We start from the raw sequence: 24,345 nt of genomic DNA, 5'->3' as shown, positions 1-24,345 counted from the left end.
TTCATGGTACTATTAGGTATAGCCTAAGTATGATAAGTTTTGTAAATATTAACGAATAAATTATTCTCTTAGATAACGCAAATTGAAAAAAAAAATCATTTAAAACTCACTGGCGGCCGTGCTTTATAGAATTAATCGGAATGCGGCCGGCAATAGCAAAAAGGTTGTGCACCCCTGGACTAGGCTATGTCAATGGTACATGATCAAGTGGTATTAATTTTTTTATATTGCAGTTAACATTGCTTCAATTAAAAAAAACATACAATTAAATAAAAACTGGTAGAACTTAAAATGTTGCTGCTCTGTACTATGAAAAGCATAATAGGTACAAAGATAGGAACTAAGAAGTTGAAGAAAAAGCTACGGAAAGAAATGAAAAAAGATATAGGCCATCCGGGTAATTATTATTAATTTATATTCTGACTTAAAAAATATTAAATAATGATTGATAACAAAACAAATTACGGTAGTTGGAAAACATTGCTGAAATGGTAAAAAAACGTTTCTGCTGTTGCTGATGTCAGTGAGCTGAAGAGAAATCTAGTTCTAGTTTGAAAACATGTGTTGTTCATATTTTTGTAAACTGTAATGTTTTGGTTTTTCACTGTGTGTTTTACTGCTTTTGTGCCATCATACTAATCTCAGGTGTACGACTGTACGTAATGCTTATTTACAGGGTAGCAACTGAGCTATCTAAACAAACTTTGTGTTGCTTTATTTACGTATTTGATGATCAGGGATGTTGATGATGAATAAACACATGGATTGAAATTAGCAATACGAAGTAAAGGCGTGGCTATGTTTACAGCACTAGTGTTACCAAATAAGAATTTTTTCCATAATTTAGTAAAGTTTAAAGTAGTTGAAGACAAAAACTTGTGATTTATGAGATTTTGAAATCTTGGGCAAAACTCTTAGCTTAAACCTATCCTTGGCAACACTTTTTACAAAACAATGCTTTTTGATTGCAACCATGGTAATCCATGGTTACATATAACCACTTCGAATAAGTACTGTTACTGTAAGCTCACAGATACTACAACTATGTTGTGAGTGAGGATTTTAGTTTCTAAAATGATGATATGAAGAAAATAATTAATACCATACCTAAAATTACAGAAATCGAAAAGTTGTTTGTGTAAGTCTTGTGCAGATAAGTCTTTTAAATGGATATTTTCCACAAAACTTGCACAAGAAAGATCACAACAGCTTTGTTGGAAATGCTTTCAATTTCTTGCTTTTAATGGAAGAATCTTCACAAAGTATGAAGTAGAGAGTGTGGTTAGCCTACACTTAGTGAGTGACTGTATAGCATTGTCTCAACAATGTCACTGTGAAGCTGAATATATGTATAGCAATGACAATTACTCTTAAGTACAAGCGCATGAGCTATATGAATGCAAAATCTGATTGTGGTCGAGCTGTGGGTTACCTTCAAAACAAAACTTTTCCTTTATGTATACATGTTATGTTACCAAATATAAATCAAATATAGTTATTACTATCTAAACCCTTGACAGCCTGTTTCACCTAAAGGAGGATCATCAGAATGTCCTTATTCAAATAGAATCTCTTCTTGTTACTAAATATATTAATTATTGTGGAGATTCATCTGCTAAAATTAAGAAATTTCATGCTTAAAATTAGTAAAAGTTAATTACAAATGCTTATTTTATGTGCAGCTGTAGAATTGAAAGACCCGGATGACAAGTTCAGTGAGACTGTGAGAGCATAAATTTGTAATGACTTTCTGTCTTAAAGCATAAATTTCTTTGAAGACTTCACTGAGGGGTAATTATTACCTAGAATCAGAAAATGCAAGGTGATGATGTGAGAGTCCTGCTGGGGGTATTTAAGAAAGACCAAAAAGTTCACACAGAAATAAAATACAAGTAAGAAAAAGAAAATTTTTGTCTTGTCTGATAAGCGGATAATGCAAGTAACATCAGGACATGAAAAAGCATTGCATTGTAAGAACTATAACAGATGTCGAGCTAATTGTGTCCCTTGTCCTTGATATTAAAAATATTAAATATCTTCAAATTAGGTATGTAAGATGTATGCTTGCTTTTCAATATATATATACTGTACAAACGTTTACATCCCAGGTCGACCAAGCGTGTTATTTATATATATATTGTTATTTAAGTGTTGAAGGTTTTTGACATAAATCAAGGAACTTCAGTACTTTGCTGTGGTTCTTTTTTATGCGGCCTGCATCATAACTTATATATTTTTTCAGGAATGTTTGCTCTCCATGTTAAAAGAAAACTCGTCAGCAATGCAGACAGCACTGTCTACCGCTACATACAATACAGATGAAGAAGCATTGTTTGGTCAATTGATTAACCACGCCAAACTTTGAATTAGACAAACACGCCTCTGATATGTGCATGTCACACAGTGTTTAGTATGTGTGCACCATTCAACAGAAAAGCACATAAGTGTGATTTAACTTGTCTTGTTTGATTTTTTAATATTTGTGTTAATCATATAAAGTTTGCGGATGATATTTGTTACTCTTCCCCCAGTTTACATGGTCTCAAACAAATATCTTCTAAACTACTGTGTCGGTTAATCGGTTATGCCTCCAGACATGGCATTGTTTGTATTTGTAAAAATCTTTTGGTTGTTATTTTCTCAACATTTCAAACTTTCTTGAATCACACTCGCTTGAACCTGAGAAATTTCTTTTTGTTGGGTCGGTTAAGTGTTTAGGTGTGTATACAATATACATGTAACTGTTTGTCTAATGAACTGGATATTTTGCGGCAAATGCGCTCACTTTGCTGCATTGCCAACAAATGAAAATCGCTATTTTATAAATGTTCAACGACTGTTAACCATACTCTGTTTTACTCATACTGTATGTCTTTTTATGCTTTGTAACTGTTGCATAAATATCGTCTTTTTTGTTTTAATCGTTTACGAGTAGCTTATAATGACTAGTTTAGAACGCTACATAATCTGTCACGATATGTGAGCGCACGTGAAAATCAAATTAATTGTGTTTTTCTTCTTGATCAAATGATCACCCTGCTTGCCATCAGTTTGTTGCAAATTGCAATGTGACTGGTTTGAAAAGTGATAAAAGATTGGAGGGGAGTTTGGCACTAAAATTGTATTGTATGTATTGTAGTAATTTGAAGTAAGCCTTGGCTTAGACAATATGGTTTGCACTGACGTTATTCAGTTCATTTGAGATTATTTGAACACCGTAAAGAAGCTGTTATATGCAACCCAGACAGCCACTCTATTTGGCCAAAATCGTACCCAATCTGGTAAAGATTTGGACCAGATAAAGTGGCTGTCTGGGAGGGCTGTGGAGTCTTGCGAAAAATATGCGACTTCTCGTTTTATAACTAGCCAACTCCGGCTTCAGAGTTTCCATTTTTTTTTATAATTTTTATCGTTTTCCATTTTTGTAAAATTTAATTTCATCAAAGTTATGATCGAAATTGATACAGCGACTTTTACAAATTTAACAAAAACAAGCACTTCTATTTTCGGGTGAAGTTTTAGACCCAAATACCGCGAACAAGAAATTGTATTCTTTTAAAAAGAGTCTAAACAAAAATTTTGTTTTTTGTTATTTTGTATCAAGTCGGAGTGAGCCTTTTAAATTACTCCATTCCGGACACGCCAAAATTCCTCCGACTCCACAGCCCTGGTTACAGTACATATATTGTTCTGTATATTGTTTGCAATTATTTGAATTTGTATATCTAGTTTACTTTGATATGTGTGGCTGATAAAAGTGCTTATTGTCTGCAAATGTATGGACTGTGCATTCGCAATGATCTGTGGACTTACATATATGCACTGTACCGTCATTTTCATGCTTATACCAGATTAGCTTATTTCTTGCTATAGTAATCGTTCGTTGTGTTACTTGGTTCAATCAGTGTTTAGAAACTTTAGAACGTTTACTGCCACTGGTATGATTGATATCACTTATCATTATTATGAATCTTTCTAGTCGTTAGAGTAGGGTAAGTTTAAGATGATTGGTGTAGGTTTTTTTTCAAAGGATTCAATATTGCAGTGTATGTTTAGGTCTTGGTTTCATCATATGCCTAAGCCTTATGCTAGGCCTATTTGCCCATTGTAGATACGAATGTAGCTACACTATCTGCGGCTTGATTTTTCGTTTTTTTACGTTGTAGTTATCGTCAATTTTCGTTTTCCTCAACTTCGAAGCCTTATTACAATATACTGGTACACCGTAGTTGCTTGCTTTGGTACATCCGTGCTTGGTTTGGTAGTTTTTAGAGCAAAGAATTAAGAGCCCGACGCGTGTAGCTGTAGCCTATATTGCCAGTCTTATATGACTGTTGATGTTTGCAGAGCATCTGATGTCAGCCACAGTCTGTACTTTTTGGACAGTTGTGATGCGGAGATATGTTAAGGCAAGACTGTCTTGGTTAAGGGCAAACCATAAAAGTTGTAATAGAAGCGGGGAAGTTAACACAAGATTCCAAATGGAATTTCACAAATGGGCCACTTGAATTACAACCAATTGTATTTTCCAACATCGCTGAAATAAAAGTAACCTGCGCTTGCAATTTGTTTTTATTCTGACCATATAAGTTAATATATGGCAAACATAGCAGAGGTCCAAAAAAGGGTAGAAGCGACAAAGTGGAGCTGACACGTTTTGTCAAGAAAGCAGATCATCTAAGGTACCTACTACTACTCATTCTAAACTACGGTAACGATGGAAGCATTCCTCCATTATGTCACAAGATTTTGTTCTCCCAGGACCCAGGTCATCCCTTCTTTGAAATATGGGTGCACCAACCATCTAAATGTTTTGTGAAAAATTTATTAAAAATACCGTAGGCTACCGTCTTCAGTTTGTTTTGTTGGTTAATCAGCCAGGAAGTGAAGTAGACCTACTTGTAGGCTAAAGAACAATAAACAAACTTTTTTTAAAGTAGCCTAGGTCTATGCCAGAAGAAAAACTTCATTGTTATTTGCAAGTAGTCTTGCATAGGCTACTTTTCAAAAAAAAAATACCAAGTTTTCTTGTTGACGAAGCATCAGAGCGGATTTAAATGCAATGTCGGGTTTTGTTATAACTTTGAAAGTTTGTCAACGGATATATGAACAAGCTTACTCACTCAATGGCTTCCACACGCTTAACGTCTTATTTCTATAGAAACCAATGTGAACATGTCAGCGCAAATCATAAAGCCGAAACACGCCCACCCGCTATATGCTAAATGCTAGACAAGCTCAGTGTGAACCCCGCATTCGAGTGATTTATGAGTGAGTCCGATATCTTTACAAAAGTTCCGACGTATAAAGAATGACCTAAAAATTCACACACAATATCCTTAATTGCGGAACTCCGATAGGTGATCTGGGGATAAAACAATAATTGTTTGTGCAGTCTTCTGGCCACGCTTCGCACGCATTTCCAATTCATCAATAGGTTCTTGTTTTCAGGACATTACTACTTGGTTAAGAAACACTAAAATACTTTGATATAATGAATCACGTAGGCTATAATCTTTGCCAAACAACAATCCATCAAATTGTGATGTGGCTGATAATATGGGTATGTTACACGTACAAGCTGCCTGCAGGAGACCTGATTGTCATCGAGGCAAAATACCATCGCAACTGTCTCCGTGCATTATACAACAAAATCAGACCAGCAATCAGCATCACTCAAGGACGAGAACGATGATCGATTGCATGGCATAGCCTTTGCTGAGCTGGTAGTGTTCTTGGAGGACATGCATGAAAATGAGGACAATGCCCCTGTATTCAAACTCTACCACATGGCTAACCTGTACAAGACCAGATTAGAGCAGCTGGGTGCCACGGTAACCAACAGCTGGGTGCCACGATAATCAGATAAATTCTGTGACACCATCCCTCCTTTCTCTGGTTAACATAATCCTCGATGGGGCGAACATCAAGCAGCAGACTCAGTTGGCCAACACAACTGCTGCGCTTACACTATCGCAGCTACTGGTGTTCAACAGAGTGAAGCATGCATGCTGCATAGAGTCGACCTCAGTACGCCACAACCGCGAGAGAGAAACCCAATTCCCACTCTACCTGACCCTCAAGGTTCACGCTGTGACCAGGAGCAGACGACTGATCGACACACTCTTCGGCCTAGGGATGTGTGTTTCGTATGATAGATTACTACAGCTCACAGCAGACATTGCCAATTGCGTCTGCCAGCGCTTCAACATGGAAGAAGTTGTTTGCCCACCCAAGCTGCGCCAGGGGCTGTTCACTACTGGAGATGTTGATAATATTGATTATTACACTAGCTCTGCTACAGCCAAGGATTATTTCCATGGCACTGGTATTGTAGGCGTCAGTCCTACGTGATTCTATGAGAAGGTACCCACGCTCACTTCAAATGCTCTCTTCGACCCTTCTCCACAATGAACTAACGATTGCTGCCTTTTCGGTGACGTAACACTCCGCAAGTTACGCAAGCAGTATATTATTGTTGTCATAGCCTAAGCGCAGAAGCATCAGTTTCAAAGAATGAGATATAGATAGGAATAGAAAGAGAGAGATTTAAAAACATTGATTGCGATACCCTTATTCAAATAGAAACACAATGAGGTTAATTTTGTAAAAATTAAGTAAGCAGTAATATAATCATTATTCAGAACCTTCACCTGCTCTACTTAGAACTTAACTTCATCAAACTATGAAAGATAAAGTACCATAAATTATGTTAACTTCAAACATTAGTAATGCAATAACTTCATGCATCAATTCTGATTTTCAAGGCAAAGCGACAAGTATATATATCGTTGCAGTTACAAAGGGAATTTATACATTGTGTTTGAAGTCTATTCCCAAGGGAAGAAGTTTACCGCAACAACAAATTGTGACGTCAGAAGTGCGGGTGGCTGGAGTCGAACATGCTGGCTCTCGACTGCGAGCCCAACGCGCTAACCAATCGGCCACTGCTGTCGACTGTTGTCTTGTGCGGCCGATGACCGTGTTGCTATATTTTTTAACAGCCTGTGGCTATTCTTCACTGAAATACAATTTGTGAAAAGACTTTTTCAGAAAAGAGTTTTTTTCTGTCATTGCATACAGACGAAGGATTTAGTCCAGACGCTGAACTTAAAAATATGGTCAAACCCAGAAAAAAATAAAATTAAGCTGAAACTTTGCCAGGTGGTTCCATTGGTGATGTGGAGTCACCAAAAAAGAGCTCCATGATTCCCCTTTGGGAATAGTGAGTTTTGGCCATTTTTCCATAATGGCAGCAGCTCACATAGGCCAAAAATTCGAAATTGTCTAAAAATGATCTTTTAAACCTCATTAAAAAGATTATTTAATGCTGAATCGCTTTCATATCAAAAGTATGGTAAAAAAATACACACATTTGGAGTTATTACAAGACTTACTCAATGCAACAAACAGTGTAGGCCTACCTGCGTAGGTGATTAAAAATGAGGCTGGTACACTGTTTGTTGCATTGAGTAACACGTTGGTCACAGCGGTAAACCATAATCTCTTCGTGGGAAAATTGTAACATAAGATTCCCGAATCCGTTCGTCTGTATGTAATGACCGAAAAAGAAACACTCCTTTGAAACGTCTATTCAAGTTTGTATTTCTGTAAAATTAGCCACCTGGCTGTCGAAAATGGGATGCAACACGGTACACCACTATAACTTGTCACTATACAGAATAGATTACTTGGATAAAAGACGGAAATTTTATCCAGCTGGCAAGCACTAAGCAAACAGTTAAATATGCCTCCAACTTTCAAGCAACCATTTTACGAATGACTAGAATAATTTGCGATATCTCAAACTCACGTAGACAGTAACTGTGACGCAATAATGAAAGACTTTGTCACGCAATTCAAACAGGTGTTGTAAGTCGATGATGCAATTTTTCATCAGGTGTTACGAACAATGGTGCAATATTTGGACATTTTCTAGCAATTTCCATGACGTAAGATGCCAGCTAGGTTAAGTAGACCATAACGGTTTTATATGACGTTTGATTTGGTGAAAATTGTCCGTAGCATAGCGGCCCCTAGTTATGACAGTCTGACATGGCATAACTAAAAACAAAGAATTTAAGGACAACTTTGAGCCAATGAATAAAAACACACGATACACAAATTGTTTGAATCACTCACGTTTAAGTTAATACGTAAATACAAAGAGCATGCAAAGAATGAACAACAATAAGAATAATACACGACGATACATGAAATTGGTACCATAGGTACACGCTAAAATGACGCTATGTACAATGGTTACGATAATAACCGACTGTTCTGGGCTCAGACAAGTGTCGGCCACCGCAAACAAAACCAGGCTCAAACCCTAACACTTAGGTGTTCTTTACGGGGGCGAGGCACGAAATATCCCTCAACACGTAGTCTACTTTCACTTTCCCTGTACTCTCATCATAGTTGCAGACGGCAACTTTAGCTCTACGAACCACAGGCTTCCCTTTCCTAATTTATGGAACTACCTCATGCACCCTCCCAAGTTGATACTTCCCACGTTTACCAATGTCTTGGAGAGAACCTACCACTACAAGTTGACCAGACTCCAAATTCTCGGCCATTTTTAGCCATTTTTTCCGGCCCTGAAGACCTGGCAAGTAAAAATCGATCCATTTACTCCAAAACTGCTGAGAAAGTGACAAATTGAACTGATAATTCCTTCTTAATTGGTCACGATCATGTGGTTTCCCAACAGCACAGTAGCCTATGGGTCTAAGTATGAGGTCAAAAGTGAGGCAGGGGTGATGACAGTAAAATCCCTAGGGTCATCACTCAAAGGTACCAAAGGGCGTTTGTTCACGATCCGAACGGCACTGCCTGTGTACGTAAGCAGTTCAATAAAATTGGGCTTACGTATTGAAGAGTCCAAAATGTGAAAAAAGTATTTGTTCACATCAGCCATGAAACCAAATCTTTTAAGCCGAAATCTAGCCAAGACATCTGCCAGAGGGTTTAACAAGTCAGACCAGTCAGGACAAGAAGACATTAAATCATTTACACAAGTTCCTCGAAATTCAGACTTGCCATCGTAAGCAATGCGCTTTTTTAATTGTGACGTCACAAAGTATGGTAAATACCACTGAAAACCCTTTACATTTCCTGCTTTACCAGCACGCTCAATATAGCCATTAGATTTAAGATCTTTCATGGAGCCGGTAAGAAAATCACCAAGTTCAGGTTGTTTTAAAGCCTTCTTCCTTAAAGCAGCAGCTCTATCTGACGCCAACACAAATTTGTTAGGTAAATCAATATCTTCCTTCAACGGTACAAATATCTCAAATCGACCATCTTTCAACTCAATATTCGGTTCAACAAGTTCTCTAGCCAAAATGTCATTGCGAGACAATTTACAGGTTTCATTTTGCAAGGTCAAATCCTGAATGACTTTATTCAGGTCTGCTATTTCCATATCACGAGACTCAATTTTACGCTGAAAGCCAGAGATGACATCCGACTCTAAAGACGTCTGCACTCTGCACACGTTAGCAACGCTTTCATCTAAGGGTGACTTACCACCACAAGCCAACCAGCCGAGAGGAGTGAGCAAAGCATGTGGTTCACTACGATTCTCACCAACACGCTCTTCTTTTGCCCACATCAAATAAGCGTTGTCGTTGCCAATCAGTACATCTACAGTACTACAATCATTCAAATGAAACATATTCACGTCATGAAAATGATGAAAACCACTTAAATCCTGCTTATGTGGTAAAATTTTAACATCGTCAGCCCAAGCTGGGTTAACCACCGAAGTTATATCACAAAACAGTTCATTCGTCTCTAACGACTGAATGTTGAGTTTAACAAGGTCAGCACAAGTAGGTTTCTGACCAGCCAGAGTATCCATTTTAAACGACGCTTTGTCATACAGTTTAACGCCAAGCTCGCACACCAAATCACTCAAAACAAAAGTCAACTGCGAACCAGGATCATGCTGACAATACACCAACTTCGATTTGCCAGTCATTGGATTCAAAACACGAGCAACAGTAACGCGGTTAAAAGCTGCTTTAACATTTCCAATCTTAACATTACGCACAGGAACTCTGGCACCAGCATCATCTTTCCCAACCGACTCCAGAGAATCACGTGACGTCACATAAAAATCATGCAGAAGAAAATAGTGTTTCCTATCGTTGCTAGGGCCACACTTACGACAGTTGTTTGCATGAACGCAATCCCTAACCATATGCTGGCGCAAACAATTCAAGCATTCGCCAGCTTTCACAATGACATCTCTCCGATCTTTAGGTGTCAAGCGCAAAAATTCTTTACAATTAGACAAAAAATGATATTCAACTTGACCACGTGACGAACAATAAATACATGCCGGTATGTCTCTACGTCTGGCCACACCACCGCGCGGTGCGCCAACAGCAGTCGAGTACTGCGAACTCCCTGAAATCACATTATCATGGGGTTTTACCGACGTCTGCCTAACCGGACATGAAGGCAATTTTCCTTTGCCAAACTTTTTAACATGCTGCGACTCACCAGAATCGCCCATTAGCATAATGCTAAAATCAGTCGACTTGCGCGTTTCCTCCCGTACTACAAATTCAAACAAACTCTGAAAAGTAGGCTCATCAGTACCACCATACTGATCACCTAAAAAGTCAAGATAACGCTGCTTAGCGTCAAACGGGAGTCGCTTAGCCAAATCCAAAACAAAACGTCCTTCCAATTTGTCACGCTGACCATAAGCTTGCGCGTAAAGCAGACACTGCGACAATTCATCTTTAAACTCTTTCAAATCACTGGAAAAAATCGAAGTCAATTTGCTACCATATCGATACTTTCTAATTTCCGGTTCGGCGAAAAGACCTTCACGAACTCCAAAACGCTGGGACAAGCGAGCTAACGACATTTCTATCCTGTCTTCCTCTGACAAGCCAGGAGTGTCGGAAACCAAATTAGCAATCGTTTGCGCAGCTGTTCTAACACAAGCTGCTTGTAACAAAGTCAAACGAGTTCCTTTAAAGGGCGAAGCTGCCATTAAGGCCGTAATACGATTTTTAAAGAAGATAAATGGCATATTATTACCATCGTAACCAATCAAGGCCGCCTTATCGAAAAACGTCCTACTATTTTGGTATTCAAAAAAGCAATCCTGCTGTTGAGAACTCGATTTCGCGGGAGAAGACAAGCTATATCCCTTAAGGGGCTGAGGGGGCTCAGTCACATGCACAGCCCGATCACGCTCCTTACACAAGTTAAAATCAGGAGACGCGATACGCCTCTCACAACCACCCAAATTACGTGTAGCTGGGCGATCAAACACTAGCGGTGCAGAAAACTGTGAAGGGGGCAAAGCACTACTGCTAATGGCGGCCCCGTGACCTGTACGCTCTGGGGGAGGAGTTCGGTTGTAATTCGCAGACCTTGGCTTTACAGCATTCGGAAGACCCTTAGCCGCGGCCCCGAGACCTCCTGAAACAGCTGGTAAACGTGTGAATTGCACTGGTCCACTTACAGATTGAACAAGCGTCTGGAAAAGGTTATGTTCATTTAACTGCGATTGATGTTCACTTCTGGAATGCCTAGAAGAGCCTTTCTTAGAGCTACGCCGGGAGCCCAACTCTGATCGATATTCAGCTAAAACTACCTCTTTACGTTGTTCAGCCCTCAACTGAGCGTCTTTGAGTGCGAACTCAGCAGCTCTAGCTTCGGCTTTTGCGGCGGCCTCAGCAGCTCTCGCGGCGGCCTCAGCATATGGGTAGTTGAATTAACAAGCAACTATGAGCATGCTGTGAATATCCAGGAATGATTCTAATAGCGCAATGCAAGTTATCATAACAAGATTTATTAAACTACTATCGGTGCCAATTGTAATTTTACGATAAACAAAGATTATTTACGATAAACAAAAGCCCTTCTATTGTCACACGTAATAAAAGCCTTCGTATCCCCTTCTTTAGATATCCCTGGTGTAGACATATTAAATGTTGGGGCTAAATTTAACAATTAAAAAAATTAAGTTACACAAACACACAAAATTAAGTTATAAAAAGCTTAACTCCAAAGACCGTAAAAATACAAAAAGAATTTAAATGCACAATACCTTAGTTGTACGGGTATGAAGTCCTAAAGTTCCACAAAACTTGCTTGGATTCGTCCACTTGAATCTTCAAGCACAGATCGATTGTCTTTAATCTTTTTTCTTGCCAATGAATGTCAATGTTGTTTTTTCTTCAGAACCAACAAAGAAACGCCTTTAATTTTTAGCTTGGTTCTTCAGTAGGCTACCAACTGAGAAGAAATGTCTTTAATTTTCTTTTGCTTCTGTAGACTACCAACCAACAAGATCTTCTTTAATTATTTTGCTTCAGTACCAAACACTAGACAGAGTAAAGTCTTTTATTATTTCTTGCTTCAAGTTCTTCTTGGCCTACCAGCTAACAAGCGACGTCTTTTATTTTTTATGTACTTTAAGTGCTTCTTGGCCTACCAGCTAACAAGCCACGTCTTTTATTTATTTTTTGGTCACAGCGGTAAACCATAATCTCTTCGTGGGAAAATTGTAACATAAGATTCCCGAATCCGTTCGTCTGTATGTAATGACCGAAAAAGAAACACTCCTTTGAAACGTCTATTCAAATTTGTATTTCTGTAAAATTAGCCACCTGGCTGTCGAAAATGGAATGCAACGCCGTACACCACTAAAACTTGTCACTACAGAATAGATTACTTGGATGAAAGACGGAAATTTTATCCAGCTAGCAAGCACTAAGCAAACAGTTAAATATGCCTCCAACTTTCAAGCAACCATTTTACGAATGACTAGAATAATTTGCGATATCTCAAACTCACGTAGACAGTAACTGTGACGCAATAATGAAAGACATTGTCACGCAATTCAAACAGGTGTTGAAAGTCGATGATGCAATTTTTCATCAGGCGTTACGAACGATGGTGCAATATTTGGACATTTTCTAGCAATTTCCATGACGTAAGATGCCAGCTAGGTTAAGTAGACCATAACGGTTTTTATATGACGTTTGATTTGGTGAAAATTGTCCGTAACACACGTCTTATAGTAATATACGAGACAGTCAACCGATGATTCCTCTTTGGGAATAGTGAGTTTTTTGTCCATTTTCCATAATGGCAGCAGCTCCCGTAGGCCAGAAATTCGAAATCACCTAAAATTGATGTTTTATACCCAATTAGAAAGATAATTTTATGCTGAATCACTTTCACAAAAGAACTGTAATCCAAAAGTGCTCACTTTTGATTCATTGAACTGTCATAGGCTAAGTTAAGATTTAAATTTCTAACGAAAACGCATGTCTTATCATTACGTGGCGTTTATCAATTCTGTACTGAAGCCTGAAGGCAATCGAGGAGAGCGTCACTCATCAATTAGCACGTGTGCAGTGAAGCACGACACAACAGCTCCACAGGATCGTTTTCTTTCGAATGATAGAATGAACACAACAAAGCTCAATTTATTGAACTGATTTCTGAGAGTCGAGCCAAGAAAGATGGACAGCAAGTAACTAACTGAAGGTGATGCTGACACTGAAGTTGTGGAAACAGCGATCAATCTTTTTGCAAACAGACGAAATCCTATTGTTGTAGCCGACGACACAGACATCATTGTCATGTTACTCTATCATTGGAGGAAAGATTTTCAAGATGTTGTGTTTTTCCAAAAAAGGGATGGAGGCTGGAGCATGAAAACTGTTTCACCACCACTGGAGAAAATCAGTGAGCATCTTCTATTTATTCATGCATGGTCCGGCTGTGATACTGTTTCGGCTCCATTTGGAAAAGGATAAGCAAGTTTTTTCAACCTTGCGAAAAAATCTGATGAACTGAAAGATTTATCCACAGAAATGAGCGATGTTTGGGTAGACCAAGCTAAAATGGCAATGTTAGCAGAACCAATCTTTGTAGCAATGTATGGGGAAAGAAATCTGACACTTTGAATTTCAGGTTAGTTTTAAAAGTGACGGACTTGTAAAGTGACGGTTTGCTCGAAAAGTGACGGTTTGCTCGACAGACTTGTTACACAATGAAACTAACAAGTTGAAAAATATGCTACATTTAAATGGATACCCGTCATACTTTTTTGATAAGATATTAAAAGCTTTTTTGGATACGAAACCGAAAGATAAACCCGAAGAAGACGATTTTAGCAACTTTTTGATATACCATTCTTGGGAAAAGATTCGGTAAAATTTTCAAAAAATCTAGCTAAAATTGTCAAAAAGAAATTTGATTGTGACATTTACCCTGCATATAAAACGTTCAAAGTAGGCAGATATTTTCAGCTGAAGTCGCCTACGCCCTTTGCTCTATGTTCTAGTGTCGTTTATAAATTCAGTTATTTGCGTGATGCAAGCCTGACATACATCGGTATGTCAACAAGACATTTATCGACTAGAGCTGGGGAACACCTGAATTTGAATTGGCAGCAGTGGCCGAGTGGTTAGCGCGTTGGGCTCGCAGTCGAGAGCCTGCATGTTCGACTCCAGCCACCCGCACTTGCTGTTGCCCAGGCAAGAAACTTTACCTCTACCCAGTGATCGATTTCGAGCAATGGGTAGTATCAAATTTAAGTCATAAGTAGAGTAGACAACCGGAAACAGACATTGCCGTCGGCTGCAGCGTGGGTCATGTGTAAGTCGGAAGGCGTAGCCTACACCGATGCATAGCGCTCAAGTCCGCTTTCCCACAATGCAGGATAAAGATAATCAAACAAAAATACGGAAAAGCGCAATTAAAGATCACATTTTTTTATGTACAGAATGCCAAAATAACGTTTCTATCAAGCAGTTTGAGATCATGTCCAGAGGCAGGTCTGAGTATCAAACTAAGATCTTGGAAGCCTTGTACAGAAAACGTCACAATCCACTTTTGAACAGACAATTGTATGCTTGCGGCTCGTCTTTCTTGCTCTCTGTATTTTAAAATTAGTTTTTTCGCACCTTGCCTTTCTACCATATCAATATCATGTGATCTGTTTAACACCTTTTGATGCAGTTACCTTTGATTCTCGTGGAGCCTATATCATTGAGTTTGAGCTAGTCAGAAGTAGGCTACTGTGCAGTTTTGTCTTTTCTGTTTATAGATTTAGTTAACCATTGTATTTTTTCAGATGTAGTTAAGTTGTATGTATATTATTCGTCTGCATCTTGCCACCGTTGGCTTCTGCATCTTGCCAACATTGGATTATGCATCTTACCAACGCTGGCTTCTGCATCTTGCCAACGTTGGCTTCTGCATCTTGCCGAAGTTGGCTTCTGCATCTTGCCGAAGTTGGCAAAATGTTTTATGCACCATTTGGATGCATCTGGCCAGCGTTGGCGTCTGCATATTGCCAACGCTGGCTTCTGCATCTTGCCAACGTTGGCTTCTGCATCTGACCAACATTGGCTTCTGCATCTTGCCATTGTTGGCAAAATGTTTTATGCACCATTTGGATGCATCTGACCAGCGTTGGCGTCTGCATCTTGCCACCGTTGGCGTCTGCATCTAGCGAACGTCAACTTCTCCATCTAGCCAACGTTGGCTTCTGTATCTTGCTAACGTTGGCAAAATGTTTTATGCACCATTTTGCTTCATCTTGCCAACGTTGGCATCTGTATCTGGCCAACGTTGGCAAGATGGCTCGTGCACCATTTTGCTTCATCTGGCGCCTAAATTCTGGTTGACTTTTATGCACCATGATGCTGCTTCATCTAACCTATTGACTATTGTGATTCCCGCGCTTTAACCAAGGTTGGCCATGCGAAGCAAGCTGGTGCATGAAACATTTAAACAACATTGGCATCTACATTTGCCAAACGTCTCTGTACCTAAACCCAGAGATGTACGTATGCGCCGCAAATTCTACGCCGCATACTTGCGGCGTAGACTTTTTGTTTGCGCTAACGCTTGCGGCCACATTTTTTGGATAGTTTGCGCTTGAGGATGCGCCGTAAAGTTTTCGCGGTTTTTTAGCGCATAGCGTCAACGCATACTTTTTAATGTCTCAGTGGTTGTTTGCAATTTTTTTTGTCAAACTGCGAAATGTTGACATCTTGCAATTGCCCATTGTTCTAGTGTTGTGTCACAGTGTCATCTATTGTTCAGTCAGCTGGAGTTTGTTTGTATATCGCACTACTGCCTTTGACGCTAGAGTCCCATGTGGAGACTGAAGTCTTGCAGAAAAAAAGAAAGAATTAGTTAAAACAACTTAGGCCTACTGAGAAATTACTTAGTAAATTACGGGTCAGAACAGGAATGTAATGTAAGCAAGCAAGTAGGTAGGTTGGTAATGTCGCTCCATGTAAAATGTAAACAATGACTTGGCTTCGTAGTGTGAAGTTTTTTTAGTCAAGCAGTGTTGAAGGCGTTTGTAAGCAATTGTGAGCACTTTAATTTATATTAGTTAAGTCTTGCATTTTGGGGCAAATCAGAAACTTCTCAGGCAATGAGCAGTGCAGCCTATGTATCTAAACAAACTCAAATAGTTGGTCTCCGACCGTGATTGCTTGCATGATGTTGTACTCTGATTGATTGAATCTTTATCCTCGGACTGGGAAAGCTTCTTGCAGAGCTTAATCCTGGCAGTTTCGCATACTTGTAGAGGCTTTGAATCACTGGCGCAGGCCCGGTCACCGAGATTGACAGAGTGAAGTTTTCGATTGTTGAAGGCTTGTTGTCGGGGAATTATTCCATCCATTAGATGCCGCTGAATGGAGAGCAGCCCTTAACGTGCGTTGCTCAAGCGCACACCCCGAGAGTCGAACCAGCGCCGCTATTGATCTTGAAGCTTCTTCGTTCCAGAAGTGACGCGCTAACCAATTGAGCTATCGGGGCGGACTCTGTATGTTATATGTAGTACATTACTTTGCCTTTGCCGGTTATTCCTGTTGTAGGCTATGTAGCGTAGTAATGTGTAGGCCTACATACAGTAGGCTATCAAGCTAAGGTAATTTTTACTTGACAATTTATACATTCTGTTGCGTAAGTATGTAATTATATATATTTTGTAACTTGATGAGCAGTTTAGCAAAACATGCATCCAGGGGCCAAATGTGAGAGGCTTTTGAGTAGCCTACTGCTAATAACACTATAAGTAATGCTAACTATCCCTGAATGCTAATAACAAAGAGTTGTGCAGTTCAGAATCTAAACTTGCTTGTGTCTGGCAGTTTTGTCTTCCATTAACCCACTTTTTAAAAATCTTAATCAGAAAAAAGCATAGAGCTTACTGAGAGAATCATGGCATTAAAAGCAACATTAGTCTTATTCAAACGGAATCATTTTAAAAATAGTGTTTTTTATAATGGATTTTTAGGAAGCGACAGTTAGTAGGCTATATTAGGCTACTAGGAGCGACAGTTAGTATAATACTAGAATTTTCTTGATAGGCATATGCTATACAGTTTCTTACACTACACTATTGTATTCAGGGAATAACTTACGGTAACACTAATCTCCAAGTGAAATGGAGCATGATAATACAAATCCATGGCCCTACATGAAAAAGTATTTTAAGCTCTCTTCTTCGAAAGGCAAAAACTTATATTTTCAATGCCAGATGTGCCTTCTGGCCAAAAAGATAATTTCTTGTAACGAGAAAACGCGAAGTGGCTTGAAAAGTGTGTTGTTTCGAGCGGTTTATACCGTGTGAATGTTTGGCACCTAGCAAACAAAATGAGTTTACGCTAGAGTATGCGCTAACGCCGCCAACTTTTTTTACAAGTTGCGTTGACGCATGCGGCGTATAATTTTTCGAACGTTTGCGCTGACGGCGTCAATATTTTTTGTATGCGCGTACATCACTGCCTAAACCTCGCTCATCACCAAAAGTTTATTGTTGAACCTAGCTAATCCTTGGGCGAAAGAACAGCAGCAACACGGATTTATAAGCAACACTACTCCCTTTGTGACAAAGCAAAGTAACAGCCGAGCTTCGTATATTTTCACATTTATTAGAAACAAGCCACATCAAATCGTATTGATAGATGGAGATTCATTGCACATCAGCAGCTTTTTCTTGTGTATCTTTATCATTGTGAATTCCTGCAAATGAAACAAAAATATTTAATTCAAGAGGGCTGTTTGGCAACAGTGTAGGATTTTGATCAGTTTTCGTCCAGGATAATACGAAGTTAATTGACAATCTGCAATATCAATGTAATATCCCTCTCCCCAACGTGCGTGACAAAAAACTTATCATTCGATTCTGCGCCACGCAGAGCGATAAGTAAGTTCCAATACATTCTAATTGCGTGTACAGTAGTTATTCAACAACTAAAGCAACACATTCGCTGTTGTCTTTCAAACATATAACAAGCTCACCAAAAGTTAGTTTTTGCCGTTTTCGGCCACCTTGCCTGTCCTTCCAATTTCGAAATCACTTTGAAACTCTTCATCAATTTGCTGCACGGCAGCAGCTTTGTCGTGCGCCATCACCATGTCTAATCATGAAAGTAAAAAAAGAAGTGTTAAATCAGTATATAAATGCTGACATAGCCTACTAACCACCATGTTCGTTGTTCACATCAATGCGAGTACACCACTAAAACATTTTCATACATTACTCAATACTCTTCACAATTACATCATACATTAATCAAAAGAACAAAATGGCATAGTTATGACATAATCATTTAGTCGTAGTAGAAACATTTATCCGTACTCACCAAGAACAACCTTTTTCAGATTCTTTTTTAAACAATCAAACGATTGCTTAAACTTTACGACGTTTTTTTTTTCTTTCTTTTTTCTCGACATGACTTGAACTGTGTTGTGTTCGATAATAATAGTTTGAATAAATCCACTGATACAATCGCTTGCATTTTTGCCAACAACTTGACTTAAATTTGCCACCTGCAAAATGTAAATCGAATGTAATGACAGGGGTTTCATCCATCATATTAAAAAGCTTCAGCACTTGTTACAGAAATTTTCGACTGTTACAAATGACAGCCAACGTTTAAAGTTTATTTTGGGATTCCAGTCGTCTGTTGTGTTGCGTATGTAGGTCGCAGTGTAGGCAGGGGCGTTGACAGGGGGGTCTAGGTGGTACTTTTGGACCCGGGCCCGGAATATTTGAGGGGCCCGGATTTTAAAAATTCCCCGCGACTTCAAACATAATCAAGATCTTAATAATCAGATCTGAAGGAATTGCCATCAGAGGTTAAAACTGCTATTTTAGCCGTCAGATGGTAAAGTACCGGGCCCCCTTCTGGGTACTGGGCCCACCATCTCAGGGGGCCTACTAGTAATAGACTTTTGCGTGTCAGTGACAACCTGTTTTTTAGCTGCTAAAGTTTACTGTGTGTACTTCCATTGAGAAGATAATTTAGGTCCGGTACCAATGAGATGCTGGGCCTGGGCCCTTATATCAAAATATCTCTAAAATCACCACATTATCTTGGTCGTTATTTTGTGATAGAATTTCAGGGGGCCCACAGGTAATTGACTTTTGCGTTTCAGTAACAATCTGTTTTTTAGTTGTTAAAGTTTACTGCGTGTAGCCTACTTGTTCATTGACAAGATAATTTAGGCTCGGTACCAATGAGATGCTGGGCCCTTATACCAAAACATCTCTAAAAACCACATTATCTTAAGTTAAAATGTGACAACATTAGTAAAATTACCTGCATTTGAAATAAAACAGGTTGGTTGCAATTGAATACTTGAAATCAAGACAGGCCCAATTCCTACAAAGGTGTGTTTAAGAATGTGTTTTAATTATTTTGGTTGTTTATTTTTTCGTATTTTGTGGTAAAACTTTGGAATTGGCAACTGTTGAACTGAAACCGCTTTATACACTGGTAGTGGTAGGGTCACCATACTTTGTGTACTACTGTTATAGGTTAAACCACAAAGTAGACAGCTCATTTTAAAATGATTGTCATAAATGGGCAAATTATATAAGACATTTGCATATCTTAATTGCAATGCCTTGTCTAAATTTTGCAAAAGCATAGATTGAAACCTTTCTTTAGCATAAGGTGAAAGCGTTCATGTTTAGTAGGTTAGCTTCTCGTTAGCATAAACTTTAAGAGTCAGGTACGATTGATTTTGAAGTCTGCCAATAAGTAAACAAGACACATAAAATACTTTTTGTAATACTGGACTAGCTTAAAGTATGGTTGGTCTATTGATATCCCATTTAACAATAAAATATTTTTTCTACATCTACCGGTATAACTTGCAAGGTAAAAGTATTTTTTGAAGTGTCAGAAGCTGCATTAAGGCTGTTGCACTTAGCTTAACGTTTTGGTTTTACAGGGTGTTTTGTTTTCTTAAGCTTTACTTCAAAGTGAATGTTACTGGTTTACAACTGGTAATCTAGTTCTAGAATGGTGTAACCTTGCTATGTACCAAGATTTCATTCAGCATTTCATAAAGAAGATGTCTTGTTTGAACTACCGACATTCTTGCTTTGAACATTTCAGATAAACAAAACTCTCAAAGAGGAATTCTTTGAAATGGCTGAACATGAAGGTTTGTCAGAACCTAGCAAACTTTGCTTTGCCATTATTGCAATTGGAATACATTCGTTTACTATGATTAGCAATGGTGCAGACGTGCTGTAAAAGTTTTGCAGATGTTCCAAACAAGGGAATATTTTTTTCCAAGCTCTTTGCATAGTTTTTTTTTTTCAAAAGTTATGTTGAGCCAAATGTTAAACCTTGAATGTACCAGAAACCATGAAGCATTTAATGCGATCTTTACCCATGTCTTTAATTGCTGTGACTAAGAACCAGATAAAGTGATCAGCAGGCCACAAGCTTAAGAACGACCACCAAAAGTAAGACAAACAATTCAAAAACTGACCTCAAAGTCAAAGGTCAGCAAGTAATAAGCGAACATTGAGTAATGTAATAGGTATATATTATATTCAATTAACCTGCCTTTAACTGTAGGCCATAAAAATGTTTGTCTTATTTGTAGCCTATTCCATTTGTGCAGTCATATTTTGTTTATTGCTAAAAAATTGTGAACAGTAAAAAAAATAGCATTTCTCATAGATTAATTAGCATTTCATTTTTAGCATTTACAATCCCGCAATTATAAATATCCCTGACTTTACAGAGGTAGCTATCAGCAAGTGTAACCAGTATAATAAGTATTTTATGACAGTTGCCAGTATTTTGTTTGTGATTTCAAATCGTTGCTGCTTATGTTTCATTTCTTTCATTCCAAGCAAAGATGAAGCTATAACTTGATAGACCTGTGTTTACTATTAGTTGTATTTCTGCTGTGTTCTGTACACTGCTGGGTTGATGATTGTTTATGAAGTTATAAAAGTTTAACTAGGTAGTAGTTAGCCGGTATTGTGCAATGTGCAGTAAGCATTATCATATAACATTTCATTAAGCACCAGTAACCTATGAAGGCTTTCTGAGTACTGCAAAGTTGTCAGTGAGTGATGAAGCTGTTAGACCTTACCTAGAAACCTATTAACTAGTGTTACACTGTAAATATTGCTCCGTTTTGTTAAAGATCAGAGTAATTTTCTTATGTATGCTGTGATTCCTGTGAAGTAGTTGCAACATGTGATGAAGTTATTAAACTTCATCTACATAAGTCAGCACTCATGCACCATTTCAATAACAACTGTTTTTAGCATGACCAATGGTGTTTGCATATGAAAAAATAATTACATGTAGAAAAGTTAATTCAACAGTTAGATTACAGCAACTGCTGCTCATAATAATTGTGCTTCTTAAATTCAACAACCACAATGTTCCAAAAATAAAGCAATTAATAAAAAAAATGTTTTAATGAAATATAGCATGATTAACAACAGGTTTCTAATAATAGTGTATCTTGTGTGAGTAGTTAATATACCATGTACGCCGTACGGCTTGTACGCCATTCTGTGCTGTTATAAATTAACACTGTTCTGTTGTGAATTGAAAGTATATCACTAAATTGGTAACTATTGTTTTTATCGTACTTAAGTTCCTGATTATGCACATTTGAGTACACTTGAGTTTTCATGTTAGCATTTTGATTGGGTACTTGTTAGCTTTTTGAAAGCATTGTATAGGTGAGTGGTTTAATCAATCAATCACTGGTTTATTTTTTTCACAAAATATCACATCAAATGCACTGGTACATTACATAAAAGTGAAATAGGAAAGAAGCGAAAGACCTTATGAGGTCACCAAGTCAGCCTCCACCTCGGCGATCCTATAAGGCAAAACATAATTACCACTTGGTGAAAGTGTTAAAATGTTGTTTGTTAAAGCATTTGTGAATTCACTTTTTTTTGCACTTCTAAACTGTTTTGCTATGTTATGGCTATACATTTAAAAATAATAAGTTAGTGAAATTTCAAATGCCAATTGTAATTTTTGGAAAAAATTGCTTCCAAATGTAGGTAACCAATTTAAAATTCTCATAATTTTGTCAATTCTTGTCCGATATAAAAAATTGTATGAACTCAATGTGATAAGCATGTCAAATTTTGATACCAGCTTCTACTGTGTGATATAAGATCTGGGTTGAATGACTCATACGCTTCATGACCGTTGCCAGTATGTTTAGAAATCGTTAACACTTTTGGCTTTCATTGCAAGCAAAGGTGTAGCTATGACTTGATAGACCTGTGTTTGCTCTTATTTATATTTGTATTGTTTTCTCAACTGGTGAGAAAATCTAGTGAAGTGAACCACCTTTCCATATCAGTGCAGTTAACATACACACTATATTATCATAAGTCTGCTTGCCAATAAGGGGCTCAAAATCTTTTTTGCCCCGGGGGCCCACAAAGGGCTTAACACAGCACTGCACTTCAGCTTTCTGGTGGTCAAATAGCCACTTCAGCCACCAAACAGTAAAATAAGATTTTAGTTTAGTCTAGTATAGTGATTTCCCTAACCATGAATATTACCCGAAACACGAATTTCAAAATAAACAGGTTAATATTTGTTTAAACTCAAACTGAAATGTCACAGGTAAGAAGATTGCTATCCCTGTTTCTGCACTAAAAATTGCATTGTGCTGCACTAAAAACTGCACAAAACCGCTTTTCAGATTGCAGCAATCAGCAAAGGCTTGATCGAGGCCCAAACACCTTTCCCAAATCAAATTGAAAACTTTCTGACTGTCTGCACTACCTTTGCTGTAAATTCTCTTCTGGTAAGCCTAGAATACTCTAGCGCTATGTGACAAATAAAAGTTCAAAAAAGTAACCGCTAGATAGAGATAGTAAGTTTTGCGGTTCAAAAAATTTTAAGATTGCGCAAGATTTGTTAAATGACCATGCTTAAACGACATCAATAAAAGTTTGTACACAACCTTTATTTTCATAACATAGTCGAAGGGGGCCCGAAAATAAATTGGTACCGGGCCCGAGAAATCCTGTCAACGGCCCTGAGTGTAGGCTACTGTAGGCTATGACATATGACTGTAGGCTATGACAACATTGTTGTCGCAATGGGCGCAAAATAAAACATGTTATTATTATTCAGTTGACGGCAATGAAAGCTACATTCGCAAATACTCTACAACCATCACAGACCTATCCACACGACATAAAAATACAAACACATTTAAGCAGTCAGGCAAACACTGCCGGAGCAGCAAAATCAAAGATTGAGCAAAACCCTACACATGTTGTGGGACATCACAAGCTCTGCTACTTTGCTGATATCTTCTTAGCACTCATCTAGGAGCACTGGCACTAAATTTGTCACGAGAATATTTCATATGAAAGTTTTCCATTGGTCATTGAGTTTTATAACATTCTCTAAATTGAGTTTTATAACTTTCTTTAAATTGTGTAAACGTAGCCTAGTGACAAAAACGACTTTACACAATCATTTCAGGTTCAATGAATAAAAGACATTCACTTACCAGGTTTTCATAAACATTGTCGTAAGTCATTCCTATAGTTTCATTTTGATCATTTCTAAAACTTTTTTCGGCCGTAATATCTCAATTGAATTCGATTTTTTATATTTTCGATGCAAGAAGCGAAAATTCCTCTTAGCGCTGTTCACATGAGCATTGTGCTTTCGGCTTTCCACGTAGGCTAATTAGTTGTGTATTGCGCACAACCACCATGCTTGAACAGTCGAAGTGAATCGAGTGACGTCATAATCCCTTTAGCAAAGGATTAAGTCATGGCCTTTGTCTTCCTTCATCAAAACAAACCAAGTTCTTCTACTAAATTGCATCTCCTCACGTTGATATAACACATCGCCGCATTCTAAAGCTTTGTTGCCTATTTCACTTCAACGCGTCATATTGCCCAGTCAAAGTTTAAGTAGTGACGTCATAATGGAGTTTTCACAACAATTATTGTGCCTGCAGTATTGTTCTATGCACCGCGGGAGGAGAAAAAACGATTCGCCGGATCGTTGA

General features: G+C 38.2%; 1 protein-coding gene and 1 long non-coding RNA gene across 2 annotated transcripts; one reads left to right on the top strand and one right to left on the bottom strand.

Annotated features, from left to right (window-relative positions):
- Positions 1–954: 954 nt before the first annotated feature.
- Positions 955–4,220, top strand: LOC145765167 (uncharacterized). The gene is made up of 3 exons (XR_014288548.1): positions 955–1,262; positions 1,683–1,892; positions 2,243–4,220. It is a non-coding gene; the product is annotated as an uncharacterized LOC145765167 (long non-coding RNA).
- Positions 4,221–17,857: 13,637 nt separating this feature from the next.
- Positions 17,858–23,999, bottom strand: LOC145786789 (uncharacterized). Its single transcript, XM_082598535.1, has 4 exons — positions 23,836–23,999; positions 18,660–18,846; positions 18,316–18,434; positions 17,858–18,036 (listed from the first exon to the last, which is right to left on the bottom strand). Exons 1-3 carry the CDS (start codon positions 23,863–23,865, stop codon positions 18,322–18,324), a joined length of 330 nt encoding a protein of 109 aa, XP_082454661.1. The 5' UTR covers positions 23,866–23,999; the 3' UTR covers positions 17,858–18,036; positions 18,316–18,321.
- Positions 24,000–24,345: the final 346 nt, after the last annotated feature.

The sequence above is a fragment of the Aplidium turbinatum genome, chromosome 2 (assembly GCF_918807975.1).
Source record: "Aplidium turbinatum chromosome 2, kaAplTurb1.1, whole genome shotgun sequence".
NCBI classification, from domain to species: domain Eukaryota; kingdom Metazoa; phylum Chordata; class Ascidiacea; order Aplousobranchia; family Polyclinidae; genus Aplidium; species Aplidium turbinatum.
Note: the sequence above shows the minus strand (reverse complement) of the source record. Positions and strands in the feature narration are given on the sequence as shown.

Excerpts from the sequence above, each read along its gene's own strand:
- LOC145786789 (XM_082598535.1), bottom strand. The coding sequence starts at position 23,865 with ATGACTTACGACAATGTTTATGAAAACCTG. Across the intron at positions 18,847-23,835 it reads ACAATGTTTATGAAAACCTG|GTGGCAAATTTAAGTCAAGT; the intron begins GTAAGTGAATGT and ends TACATTTTGCAG. Across the intron at positions 18,435-18,659 it reads TCTGAAAAAGGTTGTTCTTG|ACATGGTGATGGCGCACGAC; the intron begins GTGAGTACGGAT and ends TTTCATGATTAG.